The 27,891-nt window shown below is 41.8% G+C and overlaps 1 protein-coding gene across 3 annotated transcripts in view; it reads right to left on the bottom strand.

Annotated features, from left to right (window-relative positions):
* Positions 1-20,870, bottom strand: part of LOC138818195 (kinesin-associated protein 3) — a 117,465-nt gene extending 96,595 nt beyond the window's left edge. The window contains exons 1-3 of one of the 3 annotated variants that reach the window (XM_070009153.1): positions 20,728-20,870; positions 3,854-3,985; positions 658-812 (exon numbers count right to left, since the gene is read on the bottom strand). In XM_070009153.1, coding sequence (XP_069865254.1) covers positions 658-812; positions 3,854-3,985; positions 20,728-20,807 — 367 coding nt within the window. In that variant the 5' untranslated portion in view covers positions 20,808-20,870. Of the gene's footprint in view, positions 1-657; positions 813-3,853; positions 3,986-11,327; positions 11,412-13,354; positions 13,578-20,727 lie in introns of those variants that run through there. The other 2 variants (XM_070009155.1, XM_070009156.1) reach the window with 2 other exon arrangements.
* Positions 20,871-27,891: the final 7,021 nt, after the last annotated feature.

Here is a 27,891-nt window from a genome sequence, read left to right as displayed (position 1 = left end):
AAATTAGTACTTCTTAGTGCTAATACTTTACTTGCATAATTCTTTCACTGAGAAAGTGAGGATAGGAAAATGGCAAATATATATTGGGGAATAAAAAGCAAATAGCTACTGGGATGTTCCAATAGTTACATCTTTAGGATAGACTAAGGCATAGGATATATATTTTAACACTTAAACAATCCATTCAACTAATAAATCAAGTATCATTAATAAATTTGGAAATTTCTGAACTTTTTTTGGATCTGGTCGTGGGGCCTGAACTCTGGGCCTGGGTGCTGTCCCTCAGCTCTTCAGCTCAAGGTTAGCACTCTACTACTTGAGCCACAGTGCCACTTCTGAACTTTTTAACTCTAGTTAGGGCACATAAAATAGGTTTTATATTTCAAATTCTCTCCTTTTATTAGTTTACAACCAACAACAGATTCCTTATTTATTCCTTATTTTGGTAAATATATATTCCTTACATGTAAAATGAAACAAATGAGATTGTTTTATATGGAAGCATAAAACCTACCACACTGAAAACTAATATGCTTATTCATTCTTCCATTAGTTTACTTGTTCATAGCACATGTGATAAACCTCACTCAAACTCAAAGAAGCTGAAATTGTAATCCAGCTCTGACTTTGCATTTAAAAGTCTGGCACTCCACTCACCTTTCCCTGACCACGAAACCCGGCGGTTCTGTAGGTAGTACAACAGCTGCTCCACATCGTTCAATTTGGAGGGGTGGATGAGTTTACACTCTTCAACCACTTTTCGAGCCAGGGAAGTTATATCTGTGTTAGCATTCAGACTTTTCAGACGAATACTGCAAGGATATCCAAAAGTCCAACTCAGATATGGTAGAAGTACTCCACAGATCCAACACTACTACTTTAAATTAAGATAACAGAGTCTATATGCACTTGTAAAATCTTAATGAAGTATTACATATAATTATGCTTAGAAAATTTAAGGGAATTATTTTCTATGATTTGGACAGAGAAGCTAACAAAGGAAACAATTTTTTTTTCTGAATCTCTAGGCAGGACAGCATATTCAGAGGTCCTGTTCTAATGCAGCCTTTCAGATATAAAAATATATGAATCTTTAATCAATATTGATTTTTGAATTCGTACTGCAACAAGTAAATCATTTTCTTGACCTTTCCTACTGCTTTTTTTTTTCTAGTTAAGGACAAGACAAAACCTTGATATTTTTAGATTTTAACTGCTTTGCTGGCAAGAATATAGAAAGTAGAAGAAAAGTGAGATGCATTTTAAGACCTATATGGGAAACTTTGAGTAACAGATGAATAAAATTTACATGTAAATTAGTACATCAAAAATGTTTAACACTCCCTCCCATCATCTGAATATAACACAAGTGATTCACTAACAAGCCAAGAAAAGATGGCGCAGTCTGATGACAAATGCCTGTTACACAGATTCATATATGGGAGAGAACGACAAAACAAAAATTGGATTCAGAATAAAAGTTAATGTAATGACAAAACACTCTCAAGTAGATGCTTCTTTGCAGATCTTAAATTTAAAAAGAGGAAACCAATCAAGTCTTCATCCTGTTGAATGATTTCTTAGTAAAAGGACCAGGGTGGAGAAGTCAAGGAAATGGTCTGGGAAGCCAGTAGAATGAGTTAAGATATTAATCCCAATAAAATCTAAATCTTGTTCTTTAGAGATTCACCATCAAAAGATATTTTGGTGGCTTCCAATTGTTGGCAATTAAAAATAAAGACTTTTGCTGGGCAAATGCTAGATAATATGGTTAGCCTATATTTGGCTTTTCTTGCAAAATATATGCTTATTTTATTTTCCCATCAGCTATAAATGAAAGTCCTTATTATTCCACATTCTTGCAGAATCTGCTATTGTTAGCACTTTGCACTTTAGCCATTCTACTAGTCTACCTTATTGTTTTAATATACAAAGGCTTACAAGCTTCTTTTAGGTGTTTTCTACCACATACATAGTAGCAACTTGATGCATCCTTTCCTACTCAGAGTAACAGACAGTTCCCTACACCTTCATTTGTTAAGAAGACATGAAAAAATACAGGTATATTGAGAAATGTTTTAGAAAATTTTAGCTGTATGGGTACTGGACCATTCCTATAATCAACATATAACATTTTCATTAGGCACTTCATGCTTATTACCATTTATCAAAAACTTTATCACTTGTATTATTTTTGGACCATAATCATCAGTTTCTCAAAACAAAATCTGTACAAAACTGGAATTCTCATAAAGACAAGCTTGTAAAATTTCTTTACCATATCTGGGCCACAGCCTTGATGACTCCAACTTAATTAACAGGTTCAATTCATACCTCTCTCATCCTATATGAGATTCCCTTCCACTACACCACTGAGAAAATTTCTTGAATTACAAGCACATTTTCTTTGTGTACAACAATATGATTACTCTCCAAATCCTGGGCAGCCAGGATTGATTTCCTGTTTGAGTTATTCAGGTCTTTTCTTGCTAAGATTTAAGTGCACATACTCTAGTCACAGAACAGATTCTTATCTAATCACAGAACAGATTCTTATTCTTGTTTCCAACTCCCTGCTGAATGTAATTCTTGACTAGAAAGTCTGAAGATTTTAAAGCACTAATATTTTCGTCAAATTCTACATTAAAAAACTAGTGAGGACACTTTAAGAACTAAAAATTAAATTTGTCTTGAAGTATGGATACATGAGGTTCTAAAGTCAAAGAATCCAATCTGCTGCTTTTCTTGGGAAGTCAAATAGAGATTGTTATGTGTTCTCAAAATATATAGACTTTGGCAAGCAATCACTCAAACATAAATGGAAGGGAGAATGTGACCAAAAGGTGCTGTACTGTGTAAGAATGCATGTGTAAAATCTCTCTTTATTGTAGAGGATTCATTCATTTTTAATGCATTATTAATGTCAGTTAGCCTCCATCCAATCTAAAGACAAAGGACAGTTAAGGTGTACTTAAGCTACTCAGCAAGTTCTCTTGAAGACTGCTATAAGCAAGGGTTTCCTGGCTGCAGCACTATGAATCTGTAGGTGGCTAGCATGTGTAGTACATCATAATTAGCAACAGTCAGCTGGCCTCTAGCCAATGTATGGCCACGCCCTCCTCCTCCTTACAAAATATCTACAGACACTGCTAAATATCCCCTGTGGGAAAAACCACTCTCAGTTGAGGATCATCACCATACACTTCACGTGCTAAATATTATCACATGTGTTCCCAGTAACTCACAAACCAGGAAATAGTAGAATTTTCTCTAACTAGTTACCAAGTAAAAGTTAGGTCCTTTCATTTTTTTTTTTATGGAGGAAGGAGGGTTGAATGAGAATATTAGTGACTCCCAAATCTAAATTTCTGAAAAGCGATGGAAGGAAGGCAAGATCATCACCAGCACAAATCCAGACTAGTGAAAAAATCCAGTTCCCAAGGGACAACTACAACAGCAACTAGGAAAGTACACAAGATACTGGGAGAACTAAAACTAATCTCTTGAGCCAGAAAAATCTTGTGATATTACTAACATGTTGCAGAGGACTAGATTTTCAAGTGAGTATTCAAGTTCTGTGTCCTAACTGGGAACTTCTGAAAGTCATACTACTTCCTGAAATTCCAGGAAAGAGAAAACCTAGGGTTTTTAATTAAACTGAAAAGCCCCATATACATATAACATTTATGACTGACTTTACAAGTTAGTAGTGACAGGAACATTTGATTTGGAATAAATATAGTTACAGTTTAATGTAATTTCTCTAAGATAACCTATCTCTAAAGAACGCTGTGATCACCTACTGCCTATGAAGATCAAAGTGGCATCAGTTCTGTGTAGATTCACTACTTACATTTTTTGGCATTCCTTTCGTTCTCCTAACATGGGATCCCCCATTTCTCCAAGAATGGTGGCCTCCACTTCATACTGAACAATGAGCGCTTTTTCTGATGGGTGTACATCAATATTCCCTCCTTTAACTTTCCTGAAATACAAAAAAAAAAAAAAAAAAAAAAACTCATGACATGGCCGTGATTTTTAACTAGTTCCAAAAAATACAGGCTGGTTTATATATGCCTTTGAATCAAACTTACTTTTTTAACTTGGGACAAAAGACAACTGCATAAAGTACCTTCACATAAATAGTGCTACCTTTGAAAAATACAGTTACCAAAAGTACCATGCACAAAGAAAATGAGTGAAACAAGCAATTAGGATGTCCTTGAAGAGAATGACAATGACAATAAGACTTATTGTCATTCTCTTCAACATCAAAGATAGCTACCTCTAAATTTGTATTTTAAAAAATAAACCTTGTCTTTTCCAACCATGTGAAAGGTTAGAATTGTCAAGATGTAACTATTTGGGTTTCTATTTTTTTTTTTTTTTTTTTTGTCGGTCATGGGGCTTGAACTCTGAGCCTGGGCGCTGTCCCTCAGCTCTTCAGCTCTAGGCGAGCGCTCTACCACTTGAGCTACAGCACCACTTCCGGTTTTCTGGTGGTTTATTGGAGATAGGAGTCTCACGGTCTCTCCTGCCCAGGCTGGCTTTGAACCGCGATCCTCAGATCTCAGCCTCCTGAGTAGCTAGGATTACAGGCGTGAGCCACCGGCGCCCGGCTCTATTTTTTTCTTAAGATACGTTTTTATTGTAACGATACTGTACAGAGGGGTTACAGTCACATGAGTAAGATGAGTACCCCCTCCTTTGTTTTCCCCTTCCCTTCCCACTTCCCCAACTCCTCCCCACCCCAAGTTGTAAAAGTATTTGGGTTTTTCTGTATGATAAAGAGCTAGTGAAGTACCGAAAACAAAATAAAAATTTAAACAGCTTTCTAAAAAGTAAAATAAACCTACCTAATCCATTTACTTAGATCACAAAATGACATAATGGAATTATATAAATTATAATATATAATGTATCATGTACTGTTTACCATGGCTGTATAAATTATAACATTAGTTTCTAAATAAAATCATAACCACAACTAGGCCACATGACAAATAAACATTTACAAAACTTTGAATGTTGGACAGTCACTCACCTCAAATCAACACTCATCTCCATATATGTTATACTCTCAGTAGTAATTTCAGAAACACCCCAAATACATTTAATTCCCAAACCCCTAAAGTTACAAAATGAACTGCAATAAATAATGTATTAATCAGTATTTGTTGCTTTACCACTTAAAATGATAAAAATGAGTTGTACTAAAGGAAATTAAACAATGGAAACAAATTTCTCACTCAATCACAGCTAGCCAGCTAGGTCTTAGAATCTTTTAATCTGATGAGATATAATACAAAATACAGTAACATGTCAAATTTATTCAGATTACATTATATTTAAGGATGTTCTTCCAGCTAGGAATACTTTGACTCATTATTATCAATGTAATTTCTAAAATGATCCATTTACTTGAATTATTTATGCAGAGAAAGGAAAGGCTCTGGAGTCAGTATTAGGAAATGCACAAGAAAAATGGAAAAATAAAGGTGCTAAATTATTTTGCAAATACAATGATGGGGATTTTTTAAATCTCTATGAGCCGAGATACTTTAGAAGGGTAATATAAATCACACCATCTGTAACTGTATTAACTATGTTACTTTGGGGGCATAACATTCTTAATCATTGACTTCTGAAATACATCCTTACGTTTGCAGACTTCATGTGGTTTCTGATATTACAATGATCTCTGACATACAAAATAAATGTCTCTTCCATTCATTACTAGTTTTCTTGAGAAACAAAAATAAAAATACTTGGCTTTTCATTAAAAAGGTATTTTTTGAAAAATTATTGCTGCCAAAAGGATTATAAAGTTGTGTCAAATAACAAATGAACATGTATACACCTGGCACTATGCAATAAATCACAGGCCACTGCAGAATGCCAAGAGTTGTCTTATGCATTACATCTAAAAAAGTTTTGCTTAAAAGTCAGGTATTTAAAGACACTGAGAAGGAAAATCTTTGATATTTACTCATATTTATAATTTCTGATGGATGCCATCAAAATAAGTTTTGCATTTCTGCTACCAAGATAAGGACTTGATAATGAAAATTTACAGGATTAGGTATTTAAAATCAACATGTATTTCAAGAAAATTTAAAAAGCTGAGGACTGAAATATGTATGTTTGTATCTGTTTGAAGGCATAGAAAACAAAAAAAAAAATCACAGTGCTAAGACCCAGGATAAACTGAAAATGGAGAGAGGTAGGTCAAATTTGAGGCTGCTTTGTCCTAGGGGATATTCACTAATTGAATAGTTATCGCTAGGAGATGTAGAATCTTTTAATAGTCACATATGACTAGGGACACAAAAACTGAGTTCAGAGTACTCAACAGCAGTTGCCTTGTTAATGCTCTAAACTATGGGCTGAAAGCAGGAGGACTATATTCTAAGACCAACTGTGAAATGAATGTAGACTTGTCCCCAATATGCTGCCAACTCTAACTTATTATATCTGAAAACTAATTAAGAGGACCCTCGATTTTAAGTGCCCCTTTACTATCTAACCATGAAAAAAGGAATCCTCTGAATAGTACGAAATAATCCTAAATCTTAAAGGACTCGTGTTTTGGTTTGCTTTTTGCTTGTAGACAGAGGGCCTTGCTGTATTATCCAAGTTGGTCTTGAGCTCTTGGGCTCAAGCAATCCTCCTGCCAAGCCTCTACAGTTGCTGGGCCTACAGGCACACTTCATGTGATTAGTGTCCCAGCTCCCAATGGGTTTTAGGGTACTTATATTCATCCATGATATCAAATCAGAAACAGCGTATTTGTGGTTAATAGTTAACATAACTAAAACAACAGACAAAAGGATGAAGAGTGAAAGTTTGATTCAGAGCTATACATTGAGTAGCCATAGTATATATGAGTGAAGTCCTAGGACAAGAGACGAGAGAGCATGCAGGCAAAAGAAATATATTAAAAAATAATCATGGGCTGGGAAGGTGGCTCAGTGGTAGAGCGCTTGCCTTGCATGCCTGAGGCTCTGGGTTCGATTCCCCAGCACCACATAAGCAGAAAAAAAGCCGGAAGTGGCGCTGTGGCTCAAGTGGTAGAGCGCTAGCCTTGAGCTGAAGAGCTGAGGGACAGCGCCCAGGCCGAGAATTCAGGCCCCACGACCGGACCCCCCCCCCAAAAAAAAATAATAATCCTAACAGTAGCGAATATAGTGACAACAGCAGAGTGGGGAACTCCAAAGGCTGGCGTTTCCCCAAACACTGAAAAACAGAACCTTACTGGATGTGTAGAAGATAGCCCGCCGTTTACAGTGCACAGTGAGTGTTTCCTCGGAAGAAAGGTTACACAAGCAGGGTAGATCTTTGTGGGACTTCCCCTCAGCACGAGGGTTTGCAGTCAGGTATGCTCTATGAGTTGAACTGTGCTTGAACCCCCTGTGGGCTTCGACCTAGCCTCACACAACCTTGAGGATAGCAGCCAAGTACCGGTTGTGGACAGCTGACTGCAACAAGAGCCAATGAAACCCATCTCGCCACCAATTCTGCTTTGAACCTGCCATGGAGTTTTTAAGCCATTTCCATTTGGCCTGACTGGGAACTGTGTCAAGATGGCACAAGTTGCTGCAGATAGTACTAGTGCTGTGCATTAGTAGGCACGGACGTATGCTAAGGCCAGCTTCTGCACCTCAGACCGGCTAACTTCACTGGAGCTATCTTATCTTCAAGTTTGATTATTCTTTCCTGTGCTTAAATCTGGTGTTGAACAGCCCTGCTACTATTTTCCTTCACTTATTCTGCTGTAATATTTTTATATGAAACCTTTCATAATGCATGTCATTTTTTCCAGATTGACTGCATTGTTTTATTTTATTCTATTATTATAAAGGTGATGTACAGAGGGGTTGCAGTTACGTAAGTCAGGTAGTGAGTACATTTCCTATCAGACAGTGTCACCTCTTCCTTCATTTTCTCCCAGTTTTCTTCACTCTCAACCCTCCTCCCCTCCGTGGTTTGTGTGTGTGTGTGTGTGTGTTTGTCCATCGTGGGGCTTGAACTCTGGGCCTGGGCACTGTCCCTCAGCTCTTCAGCCTCAAGGCTAGCGCTCTACCACTTGAGCCACAGCACCACTTCCTGTTTTCTGGTGGTTAATTAGAGATAAGTCTCACAGACTTTCTTGCCTAGGCTGGCTTTGAACCATGATCCTCAGATCTCAGCCTCCTGAGTAGTTAGGATTACAGGTGTGAGCCACCGGAGCCCAGCTCATCCCATGTATTTTTACTAGTACTATTTATTTGTATTTTTATTGATATGGTTTATTTATTGAAATAATACTTTCTGGCTTTCTTTAATTCTTGTTCTGGTTTTCTTTAGTTTTTTAAACATATGTATGACAAATGATTTAAAGTATTTGTCTAGCAACCTAATGTTTATTTGGTATAACAGATTTTTTTTCTAGCTCAAATACAGCAGAAGCAAATGGGCTATAATTTCAGTTCTTTCTGCTGTAATGTGGGTATTTATTATGATGTACCAAAAAGGATGAAGTAAGAAACAAAAGCAAGGAAAGAAGGGAGAGAGAAGAAACAAGGGAGAAAGAAATAAGGGAAGAGGGGGAGAGGAAGAGAAACAGAGACATTAGTGGTAAAACTGCTCTGTAAGAAATGCTAACGGGGGTCCTTCCGCTTGAATTGAAGGAGACACTAGACAGTAACTGAAGATATGCGAGGACATAAATAATATCGTTAAAGATAACTACTAGTAAATATAGAGGCCAGTATAACTGTATTTTGAGTTTATAATACCTCTCCAAATGATTTACAAGAAAAATATTTATAATACTAATTACAAATCTACCTTAGTGGACACACAATTTAAAATATTCAGTATATGACAAGATAAGAATGTATAGAAGCCAAATTTTTATATTTAATCTAGATTGGTACTTATTTTAAAAACGTTAGTAAGTTTAGCATGCTAATCATAATTTTCAAAGTTATTAAAACATACAGATAAGAGGGAATGACAATACAATAAAAATCAATAATACACAAAAGATAATAACAGAGGAACTCTGGGACAAGGAATGGTATGACATACAGAAAAAAAGAAAATGGAAGATGTTAAGTCCTATCAATAACTACTTTAAATTTTAATAAAGTTCTGAGTTAAAAGGCAATGACTGGCAAGCTGCATAAATAAGAAATGATCCATGTATATGCTATCTACAAAGTAGTCACTTTAAATCCAAGCACATGAAAAGGTTCAGAGTAAAACCATGGGAAAAGATACAATGTAAACGGTATTCAAAAGAATGATGGGAAAAGATACAACATAAACAGTATACAAAAGAATGATGGAGGAAAGGTGGCTCAGTGGTAGGGTGCTTGTCTTGCATGCATGAGGCCCTGGGTTCGATTCATCAGCACCACATAAGCAGAAAAAGCCGGAAGTGGTGCTGTGGCTCAAGTGGTAGAGCACTCGCCTTGAGCTGAAGAGCTGAGGGACAGCACCCAGGCCCAGAGTTCAGGCCCATGACTGACAAAAAAAACCCCACAAAAGACACAAAAAACAAAGATATTATGTATAGACAAAACAACAATTTCTTTAACAAATATTATACGGGCAGATAGAAATCCATGTGTAAAGAATAAAACAGGAACCTTACCACACACTACATATAATAGTTAAATTGAAAGAATAAAAGATATAAATTTAAGAGCTAAAATTATAAATGCTTAGGAAAAAAACTAAAGGTCAAGTGATGTCTTCTGAAATGCAATCAAACGAAACAGCAACCAAAGAAACAATACGTAAACTGCACTTCACAAACAAACAATAAGTAAACTGCACTTCACAAAGTTTTGACACTTTCAATACAGTGAAAAGACAACCCATTTTACTATCTGATAAAGGTCTAGAATTTAGAATATATGAAAATAAAACTTTTTCTATGGAAGCCAAGAAGCATGTGAAAGTTCCATGTTATTAATAATTATGTAAATGCAAGCCAAACTCGAAGGAAGGTATCAACATAGCCATAACCATAAAACAATACAAGAGAGTAACAGGTGTTGGTGAAAACTTGGGGAAACTGGAATGCTCACACATTGTTAGTAGGAAACCTTATTTGCTCCTCAATAATGAATATAGAAACACCTATTGCCCAGTTACTCCACGCACAGGAACATACTCAAAGATCAAAAACAAGTTTCAAATAAAACTTTGTAGTGTTTATAACAAATTAATTTCCAACAGCCAAAAGGTAAAAACAATCCAAATATTCATCAGCAGATGGATTATGAATAAATAAAATGTGGTATATCTACAGAACGAAGTATTACTCAGCTACCAAAAGGAATGGAATGAAATAGTGATGTCTGGTAGGCCACAGACGGAGCACAATCATACTATGTGAAAATGTATGGCTTCAGAGCTACATGCTTATTACATACAACACATAGATGATACCAGCATTTTCTTTCTAAGTGTTTAAATTCTGTATTATATGCTAGAGTATAAGTGCTATAAAGACAAGGAAAATCTATGTGGCTGAATAACTGTTTAAGAAATGAATGAATACCATTCATCCTTTAAAATCCCTCAATGGGGAAAGCCTTAGAATCTTTAGATGATTGGACAAATCATTTGCCAACGTGAACCTTACATGAAGTTTTATGTTATAAAATCATCCCTTATTCTCTGTCAGTAGGAACCTGTTATTTGCCAAATGCTTGCAAGTCTGTAGAGGAACAAATAAAACATTACATATTATCCCCCCAAAAATAAATAAATCCCTCAATGGTTCCCCAATATCCTGGAAATAAAATTTTATGTTCGTAAATCTTACATGATTTGCCTTACATTTATTTCTAGTCTAATTCTGATTCTATTTAATAACCTGTGCTCCGGCACAGTGCTAGAACAATGATAGGTAAGACACACACATACATATGGCCTTCAACTTCTGAGTTTATGGACCAGAATAAAACAGAGAATATTAACACCAGGCGAAAACAAGGCATGAGGCATGAAGTACTGTGAGAACCTAATAGGTATATCTGTTCTGAATTGTGGGCTAGCACAAGGAGACTCAGGGAAGAGCTACGAAAAAAAGTAACATGTAAGTAAAATCCGAGAATGAAAAGTTAGCAGCATAAAGAACAGGGCAAGTATGGGACAAAGAGAGACACACAGGAATCAAGCACAGACACACACAAGGACTGAGAGAGGGTTCTTTCTGCAGGGCAAAGTGATGCACTATTGGAGTGAGAGGGGAACAGGGAGAGGTCAAGTTAAAAAGGCCTCAACTCTGAAAGCATGGAAGAACATAAAGTCTGTGTCACTACACTTACTTGTTTGTACCTCACTAAGGCTGTGAGTTGCGTGGGTTTAGTCCCGGGTGACATTACTGCACAGGTGGCACTTATTCAATATGGTTACCTCAAAACAGTACCAGGTAGCAGCTCGGAGGACACTGTTCTAGAACCCGCCTGAGGTTGGGCGCTCCCCAGATCAGGAGGGCTGGTCTGCTTCCAGCCCAGCCCAGCCCTGTCCTGCCCCTGGTCCCTGCCCCTGTCCCTGCCCTGCCCCTGTCCCAGCCCTGCCCCTGCCCCTGTCCTGCCCCTGCCACTGCCCTGCCCCTGCCCTGCCCCTGGTCCCTGCCCCTGTCCTGCCCCTGCCCCTGCCACTGTCCTGCCCCTGCCCTGCCCCTGGTCCCTGCCCCTGGTCCCTGCCCCTGTCCCTGCCCAGCTCCTGTCCTGCCCTGCCCTGCCCCTGCCCTGCCCCTGGTCCCTGCCCCTGTCCCTGGTCCCTGCCCCTGTCCCTGCCCAGCTCCTGTCCTGCCCTGCCCTGCCCCTGCCCTTGTCCCTGCCCTGCCCCTGTCCCTGGTCCCTGCCCCTGTTCCTGCCCTGCTCCTGTCCTGCCCCTGTCCCTGCCCCGCCCCTGCCCTGCCCCTGTCCTGCCCCCACCCCCGTCCCCATCCCAGTCCCTGTCCCTGTCCTCACCCCTGCCCTGGCCCTGGCCCCGCCCTGCCTGGCCCTGCCCTGCCTGATGGGAGGCTGGGCACCGATTCTGCGTGGACGCGACAACCACACAGGGGCCATCCAACCCGGGCTGTCCCCTCCCAGCCCGCGGGGCGCCAGCCAGGGGCGGAAGGACGCCCACAAAAGACCTGACCTCGCCAAGGCTCCCCTCCCCTGCCCCCCTCTCCTGCCCCCTCCCCTGCTCCCCCTCCCCTCCCCTCCCCCCTCCCTTCATCCCTCTCCCCCCTCCCCTCCCCCTCCCCTCATCCCTCTCCCCCCTCCCCCTCCCCTCCCCCCTCCCTTCATCCCTCTCCCCCTCCCCTCCCCCTCCCCTCATCCCTCTCCCCCCTCCCCTCCCCCTCCCCTCATCCCTCTCCCCCCTCCCCCTCCCCTCCCCTCATCCCTCTCCCCCCTCCCTTCATCCCTCTCCCCCCTCCCCTCATCCCTCTCCCCCCTCCCCCCTCCCCTCCCCTCATCCCCCTCCCCTCCCCCTCCCCCTCCCCTCATCCCTCTCCCCCTCCCTCTCCCCCTCCCCTCATCCCTCTCCCCCTCCCTCTCCCCCTCCCCTCATCCCTCTCCCCCCTCCCCTCCCCCCTCCCCCTGCCCCCTCCCCTCATCCCTCTCCCCCTCCCCTCATCCCTCTTCCCCCTCCCCCTCCCCTCATCCCTCTCACCCTCCCCTCCCCCCTCCCCCTCCCCCATCCCCTCCCCTCATCCCTCTCCCCCCTCCCCCTCCCCTCCCCCTGCCCCCTCCCCCCTCCCCTCATCCCTCTCACCCTCCCCTCCCCCCTCCCCCTCCCCTCATCCCCCTCCCCCCTCCCCTCCCCCCTCCCCTCATCCCCCTCCCCTCTCCCTTCATCCCCTCCCCCCTCCCCCCTCCCCTCCCCCCTCCCCTCATCCCTCTCCCCCTCCCCTCATCCCCCTCCCCTCTCCCCTCATCCCCTCCCCCTCCCCTCATCCCTCTCCCCCCTCCCCTCCCCTCTCCCCCTCCCCTCATCCCTCTCCCCCTCCCCTCCCCCTCCCCCCTCCCCTCATCCCCCTCCCCCTCCCCTCATCCCCTCCCCCCTCCCCTCATCCCTTTCCCCTCATCCCCTCCCCCCTCCCCTCATCCCCCTCCCCCCTCCCCTCATCCCTCTCCCCCCTCCCCTCCCCCTCCCCTCATCCCCTCCCCCCTCCCCTCATCCCTCTCCCTTCATCCCCCTCCCCTCCCCCTCCCCCTGCCCCCTCCCCCCCGCAGGGCAGCGCTCCGGCCGCGCTCCCGGGCGCCGTCGGGTGAGGGCTCGGGGTCCCCGCACCGCGGGGCGCCCTGCCCGCCCCGGTGGCCGCGCCCGCGCCCGCCCCGCCCGGGGTGGCGGTCACCTCTTGAGGTATCTGGCGTCCTCCCCTTGCATGGCGGCGGCGGGTCTCCGAGAGGCCGCGGGGCACTTCCGGGGTGCCGGGGCCCGAGCACCCCCAAGGCGAGGACCGCCGGGAGGCCTGCGAGGCGGGGCCGCGGCGGCGCGACGGTTACCAGGGAGAAGCCGCCGGCTCCTCCCACCGCGGCTGGGGCCCCGACGCGCAGGAGCCGCCCGGACCCGCCCAGTGCCGGCCGCGCCGGGCCCTTCCCACGGCGCATGCGCGCGCCCCGCCGCGCCGGGCTCCGCGCGCAGGCTCAGTCCCGAGGCTCCGGCCCCCGTGACTCCTTTGACGGCCCCCGGGAAGGATTTGGCGCTCCCCGGCGCGGCGTCGCCCCCGGGCCACACTGCCCCCTGCAGGCCGGAGTCCAGAAGGCCGTGCGGGTCCGCCGCGGGGGAATCCGGGGTCCCCGGGCGCGCGGGGCGTGCGCTGGGGAAAGGGGCCTGCACTGGGTCCGCGGATCCGGTTCCGAGCCAGCCTGGGCCGGCGAGTCCGCGAGGCTCCCACCCGCCGGCCCAGAGCAGAGCGACGTGCGAGCGGTGCCCGGCCATCTCCCAAGGCCTCCGTGGGGTATTGAACCGTTAACGCCCCTCCGGGGACCCCCCCACACCCCCGTGCAGCCGGGTCGGACCCGGCCCCGGCCCGGAGACCTGGGGCGACGGCCCCCGGAGTCCGACCTCCCCGCCGAAGGCGGCGCAGGCTGGGCCCACCTTCCTAGGCCTGTCACCCCGGGCTGAAGCCATCACCGGGTTTCCTGAGCCGCCAGGCAAGGGGCTCCCATAGTGGTGCGTCTGACTGGATTTCCTTTAACCCTCCAGAACAGCCGGAGCCAGGAGGCCACACTGCCACGCCGTGCACTGCCACGCCGTGCACTCACTGCCACGCCCATGCACTCACTGCCACGCCGTGCACTCACTGCCACGCCGTGCACTCACTGCCACGCCCATGCACTCACTGCCACGCCGTGCACTCACTGCCACGCCCATGCACTGCCACGCCGTGCACTCACTGCCACGCCGTGCACTCACTGCCACGCCCATGCACTCACTGCCACGCCGTGCACTCACTGCCACGCCCATGCACTCACTGCCACGCCGTGCACTCACTGCCACGCCGTGCACTCACTGCCACGCCCATGCACTCACTGCCACGCCGTGCACTCACTGCCACGCCCGTGCACTCACTGCCACGCCGTGCACTCACTGCCACGCCGTGCACTGCCACGCCCATGCACTCACTGCCACGCCCATGCACTCACTCCCACGCCGTGCACTCACTGCCACGCCCATGCACTGCCACGCCGTGCACTCACTGCCACGCCGTGCACTCACTGCCACGCCCATGCACTCACTGCCACGCCCATGCACTCACTCCCACGCCGTGCACTCACTGCCACGCCCATGCACTGCCACGCCGTGCACTCACTGCCACGCCGTGCACTCACTGCCACGCCGTGCACTCACTGCCACGCCGTGCACTCACTCCCACGCCGTGCACTCACTGCCACGCCGTGCACTCACTCCCACGCCCATGCACTGCCACGCCCATGCACTCACTGCCACGCCGTGCACTGCCACGCTGTGCACTCACTGCCACGCCGTGCACTGACACGCCGTGCACTCACTGCCACGCCCATGCACTCACTGCCACGCCGTGCACTGCCACGCCGTGCACTCACTGCCACGCCCATGCACTCACTGCCACGCCCATGCACTCACTGCCACGCCGTGCACTGCCACGCCATGCACTCACTGCCACGCCCATGCACTCACTGCCACGCCGTGCACTCACTGCCACGCCGTGCACTCACTGCCACGCCTGCACTCACTGCCACGCCGTGCACTCACTGCCACGCCCGTTCACAGGCAGTCACTACGACAAGGATTCTGGCTTAAAGACTCTTGAGCTCAGGTTAGTTTTGTTCATCTCTGAATTTTCAGAACAGATTTAGCCCATAGCTAGCACTGAATAAATAGGTGGTAGTGGAACAGAGAACAGAGCTTGAAGTAAACAGCAGCAGCAACAAACCTGGGAGAAATTCCTAGAAACCAGAAAGGAGAGGGGCTGAAAACCGGGGCAACATATGGGTCAAGTGAAAAGCATGAATCAGAGAAGGCAAGAATTATGTCTGTGTTGGGAAAAGTCTGGGAAGAAAGTAAGGGATACTCAACGTGTTAATGGGCACAGAGTCCATTTCAGTATCAAAAGGCAGAATCACTACACTTAACTCAGTGCATTAAATAAGTAAAAAATGGACTCAGCAGCAGATAGAGTATAAAATAATCAAGAGTATAAAAAACACATTTATTAAAAGTAACCACTACATCAAATCCTTGAAGAGGTCTTGGAAATTGACAAGTAAATAATTTACACATTCAATCCAATCTTTTTTGAAAGAAACTATAATTCACATCCTTTTTACATAAAATGCCTGAGTAATAGAGAAAAATAATATTTTGCGAACTCAAAAACTGGATACACCTAAACACTATTTACTCTAAAATAAGTTACAACATGTCAGTTATTGTTATCAGATTACTACATAAGTGATAAAGAAATGTTCTCCATTTGCAATGAGGAGACAGCCATCTGCATTTTAAACAAGTGATCTTAGTATCATTAACAGAGGTTCTATTAAGTATATGTAACAGAAGGCATACAAAATCATCCATGAAGTATTTGAGCTATTATGTCTGATATCAAAATGCCAAATTAAGGAGATTACCTTGAGGTCTTTTTTTTTTTTTTTTGTCAGGTGTGGGGCTTGCACTCTGGGCCAGAGTGCTGTCCCTCAGCTCTTCGGTTCAAGGTGAGCTCTCTACCACAGCGGGACTTCCAGTTTTCTGGTGGTTAATTGGAGATAAGAGTCTCATGGACTTTGCTGCCCAGGCTGGTTTTGAACTGCAATCCTCAGATCTCAGCCTCCTGAGTAGTTAGTGGTATAGCACCTGGCTTCAGTTTGATCTTATTATGTATCATAACAGGAAAATAATTGCAGGGTGTGGTGTTATTTAGAGAAATAGAACCCAAGGGAACATAAAAGTGGGCTTGAATATAACTGAAGTGGATTTTCAGGTACTGTAGAAAAATGGATCTTCAATAAATGATTATGGGATGCTTGGTTATAGAAAAATGAAATTAGAGCCTTATTTCACGCCATGAGTGAAAATCAATCCTACCTTGGATATATTTAAGTGGGAAAATAGAACTTTAAAATATGTGGGATGAATCAAAATATCTTTATGAATCTTAGTTAAGGATACATCTTAAAAGCAAGACACAGAAAACAAAATAAAATACCAATAAATTCTCAACATTAAATTAATAACTTGTTTATCAACAGAAGAAATCAAAAGATGACCAAGTATTTGCATTGTATGATTTTTTTCCATTTCTTATTGTTATTGGAAAAGTGATGTTCAGAGGGGTTACAGTTACATAAGTCAGGTAAAAAGTACATTTCTCTCCCAATTTTTCCCTCCCATCCCACCCACAAGTTATACAGTTCATTTTCAACATAGTATCTATGACTACTACCACTGTATTTGTTCACCCTTTGTCCATCCACTTGCGTGCCCTCCCATCATCTTTCCAAAGACAGATACATGAACAAAAGGAAAAGAAAACAAAACCAGCAACAATGCTTCCATTTCCTGGAGTTCATTTTTATCAGATGCACCTAGGCATTGTGCCTTTACTTTATGGTTCAAAAAGAAAGACAACTGAACAGGAAACAGGCAAAAAGAGGAAAGAGGAAAAAGAAAAAGGTGATAACAAGAAAAAGTGATACATAAAAAGGAATGTCAGTTTACATAGTTACCACCACACAAAAAAAATAGGGCTGGGCCCTGGTAGTTCATGTCTCTAAGCCTAACTACACAGGAGGCCAAGTCCATGAGATGCTTATCTCAACCACCAAAAGAAGCTGGAACTGAAGCTGTGGCTCAAGTGGTAGAGCACTAGTCTTGAGCTCTGAGTTCAAATCCCAGGAATAGCACACACGCACACAAAAAAGGTTTAGTGTGGTGAGAATTTGATGTTCTGGTAATTAGTGAACATGTTAAGCTAAGTGTACATCGGAATGACCACTTGATAATAAACCACTTGAATATCAAATGTCTTGGATTATTATATGAAGTTGAACAGAAAAAGTCTCAGCAATTCTACTCTTAGTTCTCTATGTCAAAAAAATTCTAGAACAAGTGCACAACAAAGACTGTTCCAAGAATTGTCAGAATAGTATTGATGTGTTGCAGAAAAAGAAAAACTAAAAAATGGCTCCAAAATACTTTCACAGTAGAATGGATGGATTCATTTGAAATATTTACCCCAAACTGTATTATACAGCAGAAAAAGTCAACTATCACTAACCACACAATAGAGATACTGCACAGAAAATTATATTGAGAAAAGAAAGCAAGCTGAAGGTTATGTACAGAATGATTCTTTTGAAAAGCTGCAGTATAATTTAGTTATAATAAGATGTATTCTTTATGGCATATAGTTTGTAGAGGTTTGACAAGCTCCTAAGTCATATAATGATCCAACTATTAAAAAATTGTTTGACAGTTCCATCATCCAAAAAAATTCCTGGGTGTTCCTTGTAGAGACATCCTATATGCCTTGCTGCAGGCTCTGAAAAATGACCTGCTTTCTCTTTTATAATGTTGCCTTTGCCAGAATATTGTCAGAATTGTCAGAATATTGCCAGAATATTGGAATCAGATGTAGTGTACCTTCTTTCACTTAGCATAATGCATTTGGGCGTCATCCATGTTTTTCTTCAGTATTGCCATCTTTCCAATATTAGGAGATATTCCATTGTATAGACACTCAGACACCATTTGAAGAACATTTAGGTTGTTTTCAGTTTTCAGCAATCATAAACAACGCTGTTCTAATCATGGGATACAGGTGTTCATGGGCACTGGTTGACTTTACTCCTACACAATTATCTTAAAGGTGATGTGCTCAGTTGTTTGAGGAATGGACTGTAGAGCCACAGGTTGGAAAGATCTTCTGCTTTAGAGAAGTTGTGTGTACACATGTAGATAACAATATCTCCCTGTTAAATCATTTATGCACAGTAATCTACTTAGGTTCCCAGGGATAGACTGTGAACCTAGTTTTTGGGTGGGGCAATATTTTGCCTGTCACAACGATCTCAGTAATAATTAACATTACATGGTTAGAAATTAGCAACTGTTTAATAGGAACATGGGCTGCTTGGATATCATACACATCATGAGTGTACAATGGCACACCTGCGTGGAAAATACTTCAGCACTTTCAGTAACATTTGCCTGAACCACATAACCTAGCGTTTCTCTGCTATGCTTTGATCCAACTAAACGAAAATAAAAGTCCACAAAAATTCTTGTCCCTAAGTATTCGTTGCAGGTCTGTTCATGATAGAGAATGTCCACTGATGTCCCAATAGATACAGATATTTTCTATTCATGCAACAGATCTGCAGCATTAAAAAAGCTCTAGGAAAACGATGAACCGGTGACACGATGAAGAGGCACGTCTCATAAATTCTGCTTTGTACAACGGCTTAGTAAAGATGGAAGGATTTTTAAAACCCTTCTGAGGTACCCAACGCAAATCAATCTAAAAGAAGATGAAGGAAGCAGAGGTCTCATGTATAAAGCTCTTGAGTAGGAGCATTTATTATGATAGAAAGTGGACAAGTAGTAAATACTTGGTGTAGTCCACAATTAGGTGGGAGTCCCTGATCCACCACTTACTCACTATTCACTTGGCCTTGAGCAAGTTGAGTTAGCAATCAGTTTTATTGTTTGTAAAACAATGATGTATGTATTCTAGAGTTATTGCAAATTTATGTGAAATTCACATAAAGTTATATATTATTTTATGCAAGGTCATTATCACATTAGTGGCCATAATCAGTATCAAAGGAATGAAGAGTTTGTTGTAAATCCAATTTTTACCTGCCTACTATTTATTATGTATTGCCTATTTATTAATCATAGGACTTGAGTCACTTGAGCATTGTCTACACTATTTAAAAATGTGATACTCATATAGCAAAAGGTGGTGAGGAGAATATTAATTTTTTGTGAACACAGCATATACTTCAGAATTACATGATAATGCTAGTCAGGGTTATTATTTCCACTTCCTTCTTAAATTTGTCAACCCTATTAGCCCAAGTAAATGTTAAAAGGGATTGAGAAAAGTGCTTGCTGCCTCAGATTTATAATTTAATAAAAGTGAGAAAGTGCAAAGCTATATAACATCCCTCATGACAGCACTCATGTAAGTTCAAAGAACCCTAATGATAATAGTAGCATGGAAGGTTGGTTTCGAGAAGGTTTTGGGGCAAAAGGACCAGACTGGATTTCACTGGAAAGCCTTAATATCTCTCTTTGGTGCTTGAAGCAAAATTCTTCCCCCTACCAGCATTTTCCAAGCTCCAGACTCAGTAAAGTGCTCTGTATTCTACTGCATACACGGTAATTTATGGACATGGTTTTGTTTTTTTTTCTTCAGTAAGATTGAATGAAAGATACAACAACACAGATATCTAATTATACTTCCATTGCCAGTGGTTGACATAGAGTAGTCACTCAATATAAAAGATAGTCACTGTTTTAAAGCAGGGTATAAAGTAGTTTTCCAGTAGGTAAGTAAAAAAATTGCTGAACACATTGCCATATGTCATAATGGCAGCATGACACAAGCAGAATGTTGACCCCAAAGCAGGAGTAATCTGTTCAATTTAAGGGATAGAGGCTCAGAGCAGGACTCTCAAAAGATGAATAAATTTTTTTTTCCACAGTGAACATTATAGGGATGTTATAGGGAAAGGCATTAGTATACACACACATGGACAAACAGGAAATTCTATGTTGTAATCAGGTAACAGTCTGATAAGCTTAGAAAACCCCGGAGGGAATGGATCATGAAGAACGTGATACTGGAGCGTAAAATACTTGGTTATCTTCTACAGGCATGAAGTGGTGCAGAAGTGTTTTTGTACAACAAAGTCATGTTGAGATTCATGGCTTTTAGACATAGTAATTGTTCTGTATTTTATCCGTAGAGCAACAAAAACAGCAGTGTAAGGCTTATGTGTTTTAAATAGTCTACACTGCGGGAAATGTCATCACCATATTCAGGAATATGTATCAAAATGGAAGGAATGTTGAGTGAATGAGTGGGCTTGGGAGAGATGGGAATGTATGATGAAAGGGATGACGTTAAGTGAGATGTACTGTATTCACAGACACGTACAACTATTTAAGGAGAATGAACTAAACATACGGCCAGTCCTTATATGCTACAACCATCTACAGAAAATTCTTTCTTACCTGGCAACTGCCTTTGGGACACCATCAAATGGCCACTGTGGTCCAAAGAAACCACAGCCACTGGATAGTAATGCGGTCATCTTCTCACTTCTCAGATAAAGTTGAGCTCACATTGAACATCTTAATGCAAAGGAGATCTCAGCCCAAAAGAGCCTTTACAATACATCCCTCCTTGATAGTGGTAACCTCTGTTGACAACCAATATGACGTAAGAAAACAACTATGACATCACTGGATTGCTCCGAGAGTCTGAAGGGTGGAAGTGGCTCACACATCCATGAGTAGTGCATTCTTACGCTTTTGTCCTTCCTCAGATACTTTCATAGGTTGAATAATGCTTTGAGAACATAGAAATGAAGGTATTAGCTAATGCAGGCAGGAGATGTATATTTGGCTGCATAGATCTGTGTGCATTTGTAGATGTGGATTTATACATACATGTTCAAGAAGAAGTTCCTTGTGAGAAAATTCTGTAGCTCCAGTTATGCTATCCTGTGTGTTCTTTTGGAAAAATGTACCCTAGTACTGCCAGATCAACTGAAAGCAACTTCTATCACAGTCCATGTGTGTGACATACCTTTTAACTCCTAAGAACAGATTCGTTCCTACAACCTGCAGAGTGGCAATAATAAATTCGGAGTTGGGTGAAAAATAAACATGCTTCTTCTGGTGTGGGATATTTTATTTTTCACTGAATGACATAATCCCAGTGTAAATATGAACATAATTATATCTTACAATTTTTAATTCACCTTGAAGCTTTTACTTCTCTCCATTTTTCTTCTCTTGTGTACTCACTTCTGTTCTTGCTCCTCTCCCTTCTTCCCTCCCTCGTTTCCTTCTGCATATGGGCCGCGCTTGTGATATAGAAATGACTACATTCCAGAAACAGAATCTAAGCTGTAAGTTTCCCCCCTCCCTGACATTTTGCCTTAAATGCTTCACGTGCCTCTTTGTTTCTTTATTAACTTAAATTTTCTTTTTTTTGGTCTTTCTATTTTAAAACATGGCTTTCACATTTTTTCTGCTCTTGTGCTAGTATGGATTTTTAATTCTCTTTTTATAAATGACCTATATATGCTCATTTATGGAGTATACAATTACAATTCGATAAATATATACAATGTACAATGATCAAATCATAGTAATTAACATTTCCATCTCGTAAAATGTATATGTGTATGTGCCAAAATCTTTAAACTATTTCCCCTCTAGTTACTTATCAATAAGCCCTCCTTTCTACGCAGGAGTCACTATCCACCAAAGCAGTTTAGGAATACGGTGTGTCTTTGTCAATGTCACCTTTCACCTCCTTGCTCACCCCTCCCAACCCACCCCTTCCCTTACTTAACTTAATTTTAGGTTATGCATTGACTTTTGTTTTTGCCATTTAACAAAGCACTTTATGTATGCATCTTGATCTGTAAACAAGGGCTTACAAATGAATGAGCTGAAGTGTAATAGTCTATGGAGAACACAAACAGAATAATTCTCTAAAAAAACGAAGTCAAAACCCAGCAAAATAAGTTCCAGGAAATGGATACTTGCAAGATGAGAGAGTGGATCCCATGGGAGATGGGTGGAAGAAGGGAGGGGAAGGGGAGAGAATGCACACAAGAATTAATTGTAGGCCTGGGAAGGTGGCTCAGTGGTAGAGCGCTTGCCTCGCATGCATGAGGCCCTGAGTTCGATTCCTCAGCACCACATAAGCAGAAACAAACCTGAAGTGGTGCTGTGGCTCAAGTGATAGAGTGCTTGCCTTGAGCTGAAGAGCTGAGGGACAGCGCCCAGGCCCAGAGTTCAGGCCCCACCACCGACAAAAAAAAAAAAAAAAAGAAAGAAAGGAAAAAAGAATTAATTGTATATCCCACAGAATTGAGAATGATTATTTTATTTTGCTTCATGGGCGGGGGGGGGGGGGGCGGGGAGTACTGTGGCTTAAATTCAGGATCTTGAGCTCACTCGGCTTGCCAGCTTGCCTAGTGCTCTACCACTCGAGCCACAAGTCCAGACCTGCTGTTTTTTGCTGGTTATTTTGGAAATGGAGTCTTGAGAACTTTTTGGCTGGGTTAGTAGTTTCAAACTGTACTATTCAAGAGTGATCCGACGGATGTTTTTGGTTCTCAGGAATTACAAAAACTTGCCACTTCTCCTTAATTTTTCTCACATAAATGCCATTGACATACAAGTCTTGTGGTTGTTAACAGTGCATCTCTCCCTGCTTCTATTTTAAGGTTTGTATTGTGCTTTGTTAATTTGGTTTTGTTGTTTAGTGTCTTTTTTTAAGGTAGTGATTGGGAAAAAACAAAATCTTTGCCACCACTGATAGAATCTCACAAGGTAAGGTAATCTTTATATAGCCAACGAATTCAAGATCTGTGGAGCTATCATTCTTCTGTTGTTGTTGGTGGTGGTGGGGGGGTGATGATAGTCAAGTGGCTTGAACTCAGGGCCTGGGCGCTGTCTCTGAGCTCCTTTGCTCAAGGCTAGCACTTTATCACTTTGAGCCATAGTTCCACTTCTGGCTTTCTGGTGGTTAATTGGAGATGAGTCTCATGGGGACTTTTCAGCCTGGGCTGGCTTTAAACCATGATCCTCAGATCTCAGCCTCCTGCATAGGTAGGATTACAGGCATGAACTAACACTTCCAGGCTGAGTTAACATTCTTTTTCCAATACTTGGCAGCTAGCAGCAAGAGGCCAGCGTGTGTGAAGGTGTGTGATTCATGAGTACACAGAAAGCCACTCGTGCGTAATATTCTTCCCTTTGCTTTCTCTTTTCTCCCCATCTCTTTTTCCTTTCTGGCTCACTTGCAATTCTTCCTTTCTCCAGAGCCCATATTTAATCAGCCATTTCTGCAAAGCCTCTTCAAATTCATTAATGCTATACTTCTGCCTTATAACGTGAAATCACGGAAGCATTTAATTAAAAAATCTTTTTAAATAAATTTTTTTTCAGTAAAATTTACCCTCAAAAGGACTTTTTCTTATTTTTGAACACATGCCTTTCAAAGGAAAGCTACAAATGTCAGATTCTTTACATCTGTCTCATCAAGATATGGATATCTACAAGTAAATTGGTGCTTTTAGCTTACTGAATCTGTTTATAGGCATTTTATAGAACCTGTAAAATCTACCATCACGACTCATTTTTTTTTTTAAAGTTAAATCTGGAAATCCTTGAGTTTACTCCCAAACTTTAAATCCACCAAATTTAAAGGTATTTTAAACGGCTAAAATCAAAATGCTCTAGTTTTGAGAAAAATGTCTTAAAACTATGAGTTTGCTATTAAGCTCTGAAGCCGAAGTTCATAAAATCCCATGATCTGTTATTTAGGGTATTTGGCTCCTGATACTACTTGACTGAAACAAATTCATTCACAAGTGGTTACATGGTAAAGGCTCCCAAGGAATTCATACTATAGGATCTGTAATATTAAATCTATAATTTCTATTTCCATAATCTTCTACAGAAGACCAATTAGTAATTAGATCTTGGGAAGAGGAATTTTGCTTAAGGTATGAAGTCACCGCTCAAGACCAAAGGTATTCTGTTTCAAGCCAGGTCCTTTTATAAAATCCTGTTCCAGGATTTGGCTCTGTAATGGATTTCCCAGGTTGGTGATACACCACATAGAAAATGCCATTTCCTTATTTCCTCCCCCCTCCCCCGAACTTCCTGCTCTTACTGTGAAGGCTTAGTTCATACTTATTTGAGTTTACATACTGTGGTTTGCGTAAAATTATCCTTCACTCATCTATACATAGTAGATAATGGTTATTTGCCTATAAATCTAACAGGTTCTGAGTTTTATTTACCCTCCTGCTCTTTGGAGTGCTTTCTGAACAAACAGGTAGTTGTTCTTGAACCGGTTTCCATTTTTATGGCATTTGGAACTGGTTCATCTTGTTGCTTTGTGTGCTTTTTTGCAGCTAGAGGCTCCTTTCATGATGTTGACTCTGGAGCTGGTGTGAACAGAGCCGCTTAGAAATGCTGGAGCGTTAATATCCTGGAGTGTATCTTGCTACATATAAAAGAGCTCTTCTCTGAGTTGTTGGGAGCTAACTCAGACATATGTCTTTCACAAAATACACAGACAAACACACATAGCAATGAAAATACACCTATACTCACCTCTCAGGCTCTCTGATTTCACATGTGCACAACTAGGCCAAGAAACCTGATCCTACCTTGATTGCAATGTTGCTTTGCATTCATTTCTAGAATGTAAGAGACGTACATATGTTTCTCATTAATGCTTATGTTTGATTACTTGAAGTAATTTCTAAAAATTAAATAAATCTGTATCAAAAATTGTCACTTTGTGTTTAAGAAGCACAATTAGGTCCCTTGTGGAGGGAGTAAAGAGAAAAAGAATGAGTTGAAATATTTCTACCTCTTTATATGTATTACCATAAAGAGGAATGGCATTAAGACATATTCATTTAAGGTTCAAGGGATTTTAAAATCGCTTTTGAACAAATCAAACGCAAAGTAAGCCTTACTTATATAAAGGAACTCATTTAAAATAGAGCCCATTAATGAAATGTGATTTAAAACCATGTCTGTTTTAAATATATGTTCAGAATTAAGTTATTGGCCAGGAACTGAAAGTTAAGTAAGCTGATACTTGAATATAATAACTATAGCTTTGGAAGTGTATTTATTGTTTCAATCTATAGAGTGGTGTGATTGGTAAATTATCATACCCAGTATAATATAATTAGGTCTAAAGTTCATACATTTCCAAAAGTGAAGTTATTTGAAACTACCTTAATTTTATCCGGCAACTTGATGGCCATTTTCCAGTTCAGGCTGGTAATGTCATGACTCCCTTAAAATAGAGAAATAAAGCTCTCTCTCTCTCTCTCTCTCTCTCTCTCTCTCTCTCTCTCTCTCTCTCTCTCTCTCTCTCTCTCTCTCTGTCTATCATCAGATGTCTATATATCTGATTCTAGTCAAATGTTAAATGTTTCAAGATCTAGATATCAAATTGACTTTGTCTGCAAACTCTAATTCTTTCGATTAATTCTCAGATCCTATAGATTTTAGATTGTACTTTGTGGACTAGTTATGTTCTTTATTTTCTGTGTTTCATGATACTTTGACCTCTTGGTGGAGTGGCTGGGGACATGAAAGGGACTGCTTTCCCCAAGCTTAGGGGATTGGTAAGCATAGTAAACAACTTGTCTAGGGATGTGCCATTGATACCCAAGCCAACCAATTAGAGACCACATCCCAATCACCTCCCTTATTAAAATCTCATTCATTAAGTTAATACTTATTCTCACTCTCGTGAATTATTCCAGATCTGGGTGCCAGACAATTAGGAGCTACTACTGTAATCACAAACCTGTTGGAATCATAGGGACTATCAAATCGACGCGTAACTCAATGTACCTTGCTTCATCAGATTTTTCCCATGAACATACCAGTATGGGCTCTGGCTCATAATTGTCTCTACTTTCTTCTGTTTCTTGACTTACCTTCTCTGTGTGAGCCTTCACATACTGCATAGCATGACCCATTCCCCTGGGGAACTAGAAGTACTAAGTCATGTTTTCATTGGAATTGTTTCTTGATCTGCTAGTCTCATTATGCCTGATGGGTATGAATCTGAGAAACATGTTTTGTTATTGTGCCCTATCATTTGCTCCGTGACTCTTTTTGCTTCCATATTTTAACACATTTATCTGGCCTATGGTTATATTATTAGCAGCCACTAGATACTTTCTTTGGGTTGAGGTATTCTAGTGTGAAACTCCCACGTCCACAGGGGTAGCAAGGAATCCTCACAGCTCCTGGGTCTTCATGGTGAAGCACTGCTCTCCTACCAAAGCCTAACTCAATCCTCACCGCTGTCTCAGGGATGGAGCTGAGTTTAACCATGAGGGGATTCTTACACGGGACCTTCCTACCTACTGTGTAAGGCCCAACAAATGTACCAACAGGTGGTACATTAGATGCTAAATCTTCTATGAAATATGAGAGCATGTTATCCAATTTTCCGAGTTCATTTCCATTCTGTCTTGCACACTCTTATACATTGTCTTTACCCCACCTCTACTTAACCATCTACTTACCATCCATCCAGAGAAAGCAGGACCTTAGACAGATCCTTAAATCCCCTGTGAAGATTTTTCTCATCATTACCACCTCTTGAATTCAATTGTATTTTAAGGAAACACTTAATTCAATATGCAATTGAACATGTTCTCATTTGTTATATTTCCCCTGTATTCATTTACGCCACTATCTAGCCAAATTACTAGATTTTAGCATGAAAATAAAATTATATATCCAGAGTAAATACTATTTTGAGTGATGACTTAATCATTCACTTAGATTAATGGCATAGCCATGTGAATTGTACATATTACTGCCATCATGAGATCAGAAGAGCTAGACCTTGGTTGGCAATAAGGTAAGTGCCAATATTAAATGGGTGTTGGAGTGGTTGACCTCAGGACCTTTGATTTCAGAATGATTGGCTAACCTAAAGATTCTGCAACCTCTGAAATTCAAAAGGTTTTTTTAATGTTCATAATTAGCACTTGCAAAAACATAGAGGGGGAGATGCTGACCGTGGTGCTGAAGATTTAATTGGATATTAGGCCCTTATCTTTATGTATGTCTTAATATGGTCTAGTAAAACTATTATTTCTCTCATAAATTACATTTTTGATATGTGGCCCTATATAGTACTATTAAACCCAGAACTCTTATGATAAGTTCTAACTAGTATTTCTTCATACAGAATAAAGTATAATATACAAATACCTGTAAGCATTCATGAAAATCAGACCTCTTCATTGGGAAAAACAAGATTTATTGTATAGAAGTGTATGCTCATGTTGGCTTAAGGGATAAATTTTCACTTCTAGACATAGTTCTAATGCTTATGGCATGAAATAAATGTTTGTAACATGATGTTCTGAATTAAGTAGATTTGATGTCATTCATCTGGAGACAGATTGAAAATGCATAGATTTTCCTATTAAATTACCTTCCATTTTTCCTTTTTGTTAGTCATGGGCTTGATCTCAAGGTCTGGGCACTGTCCCTGAGCCTCTTTGTGCTGATGGCTAGAGCTCTACCACTTGAGCCACAGCATCACTTCTGGTTTTTGAGTGGTTAATTGAGCCAGTTTCAATTTTTTTTGCC

Source organism: Dipodomys merriami, unplaced genomic scaffold (genome assembly GCF_024711535.1).
Source record: "Dipodomys merriami isolate MVZ:Mamm:240054 unplaced genomic scaffold, mDipMer1.0.p SCAF_72, whole genome shotgun sequence".
Lineage (NCBI taxonomy): Eukaryota > Metazoa > Chordata > Mammalia > Rodentia > Heteromyidae > Dipodomys > Dipodomys merriami.
The sequence above is the reverse complement of the archived record's forward strand: the minus strand, read 5'-3'. Positions and strand labels throughout refer to the sequence as shown.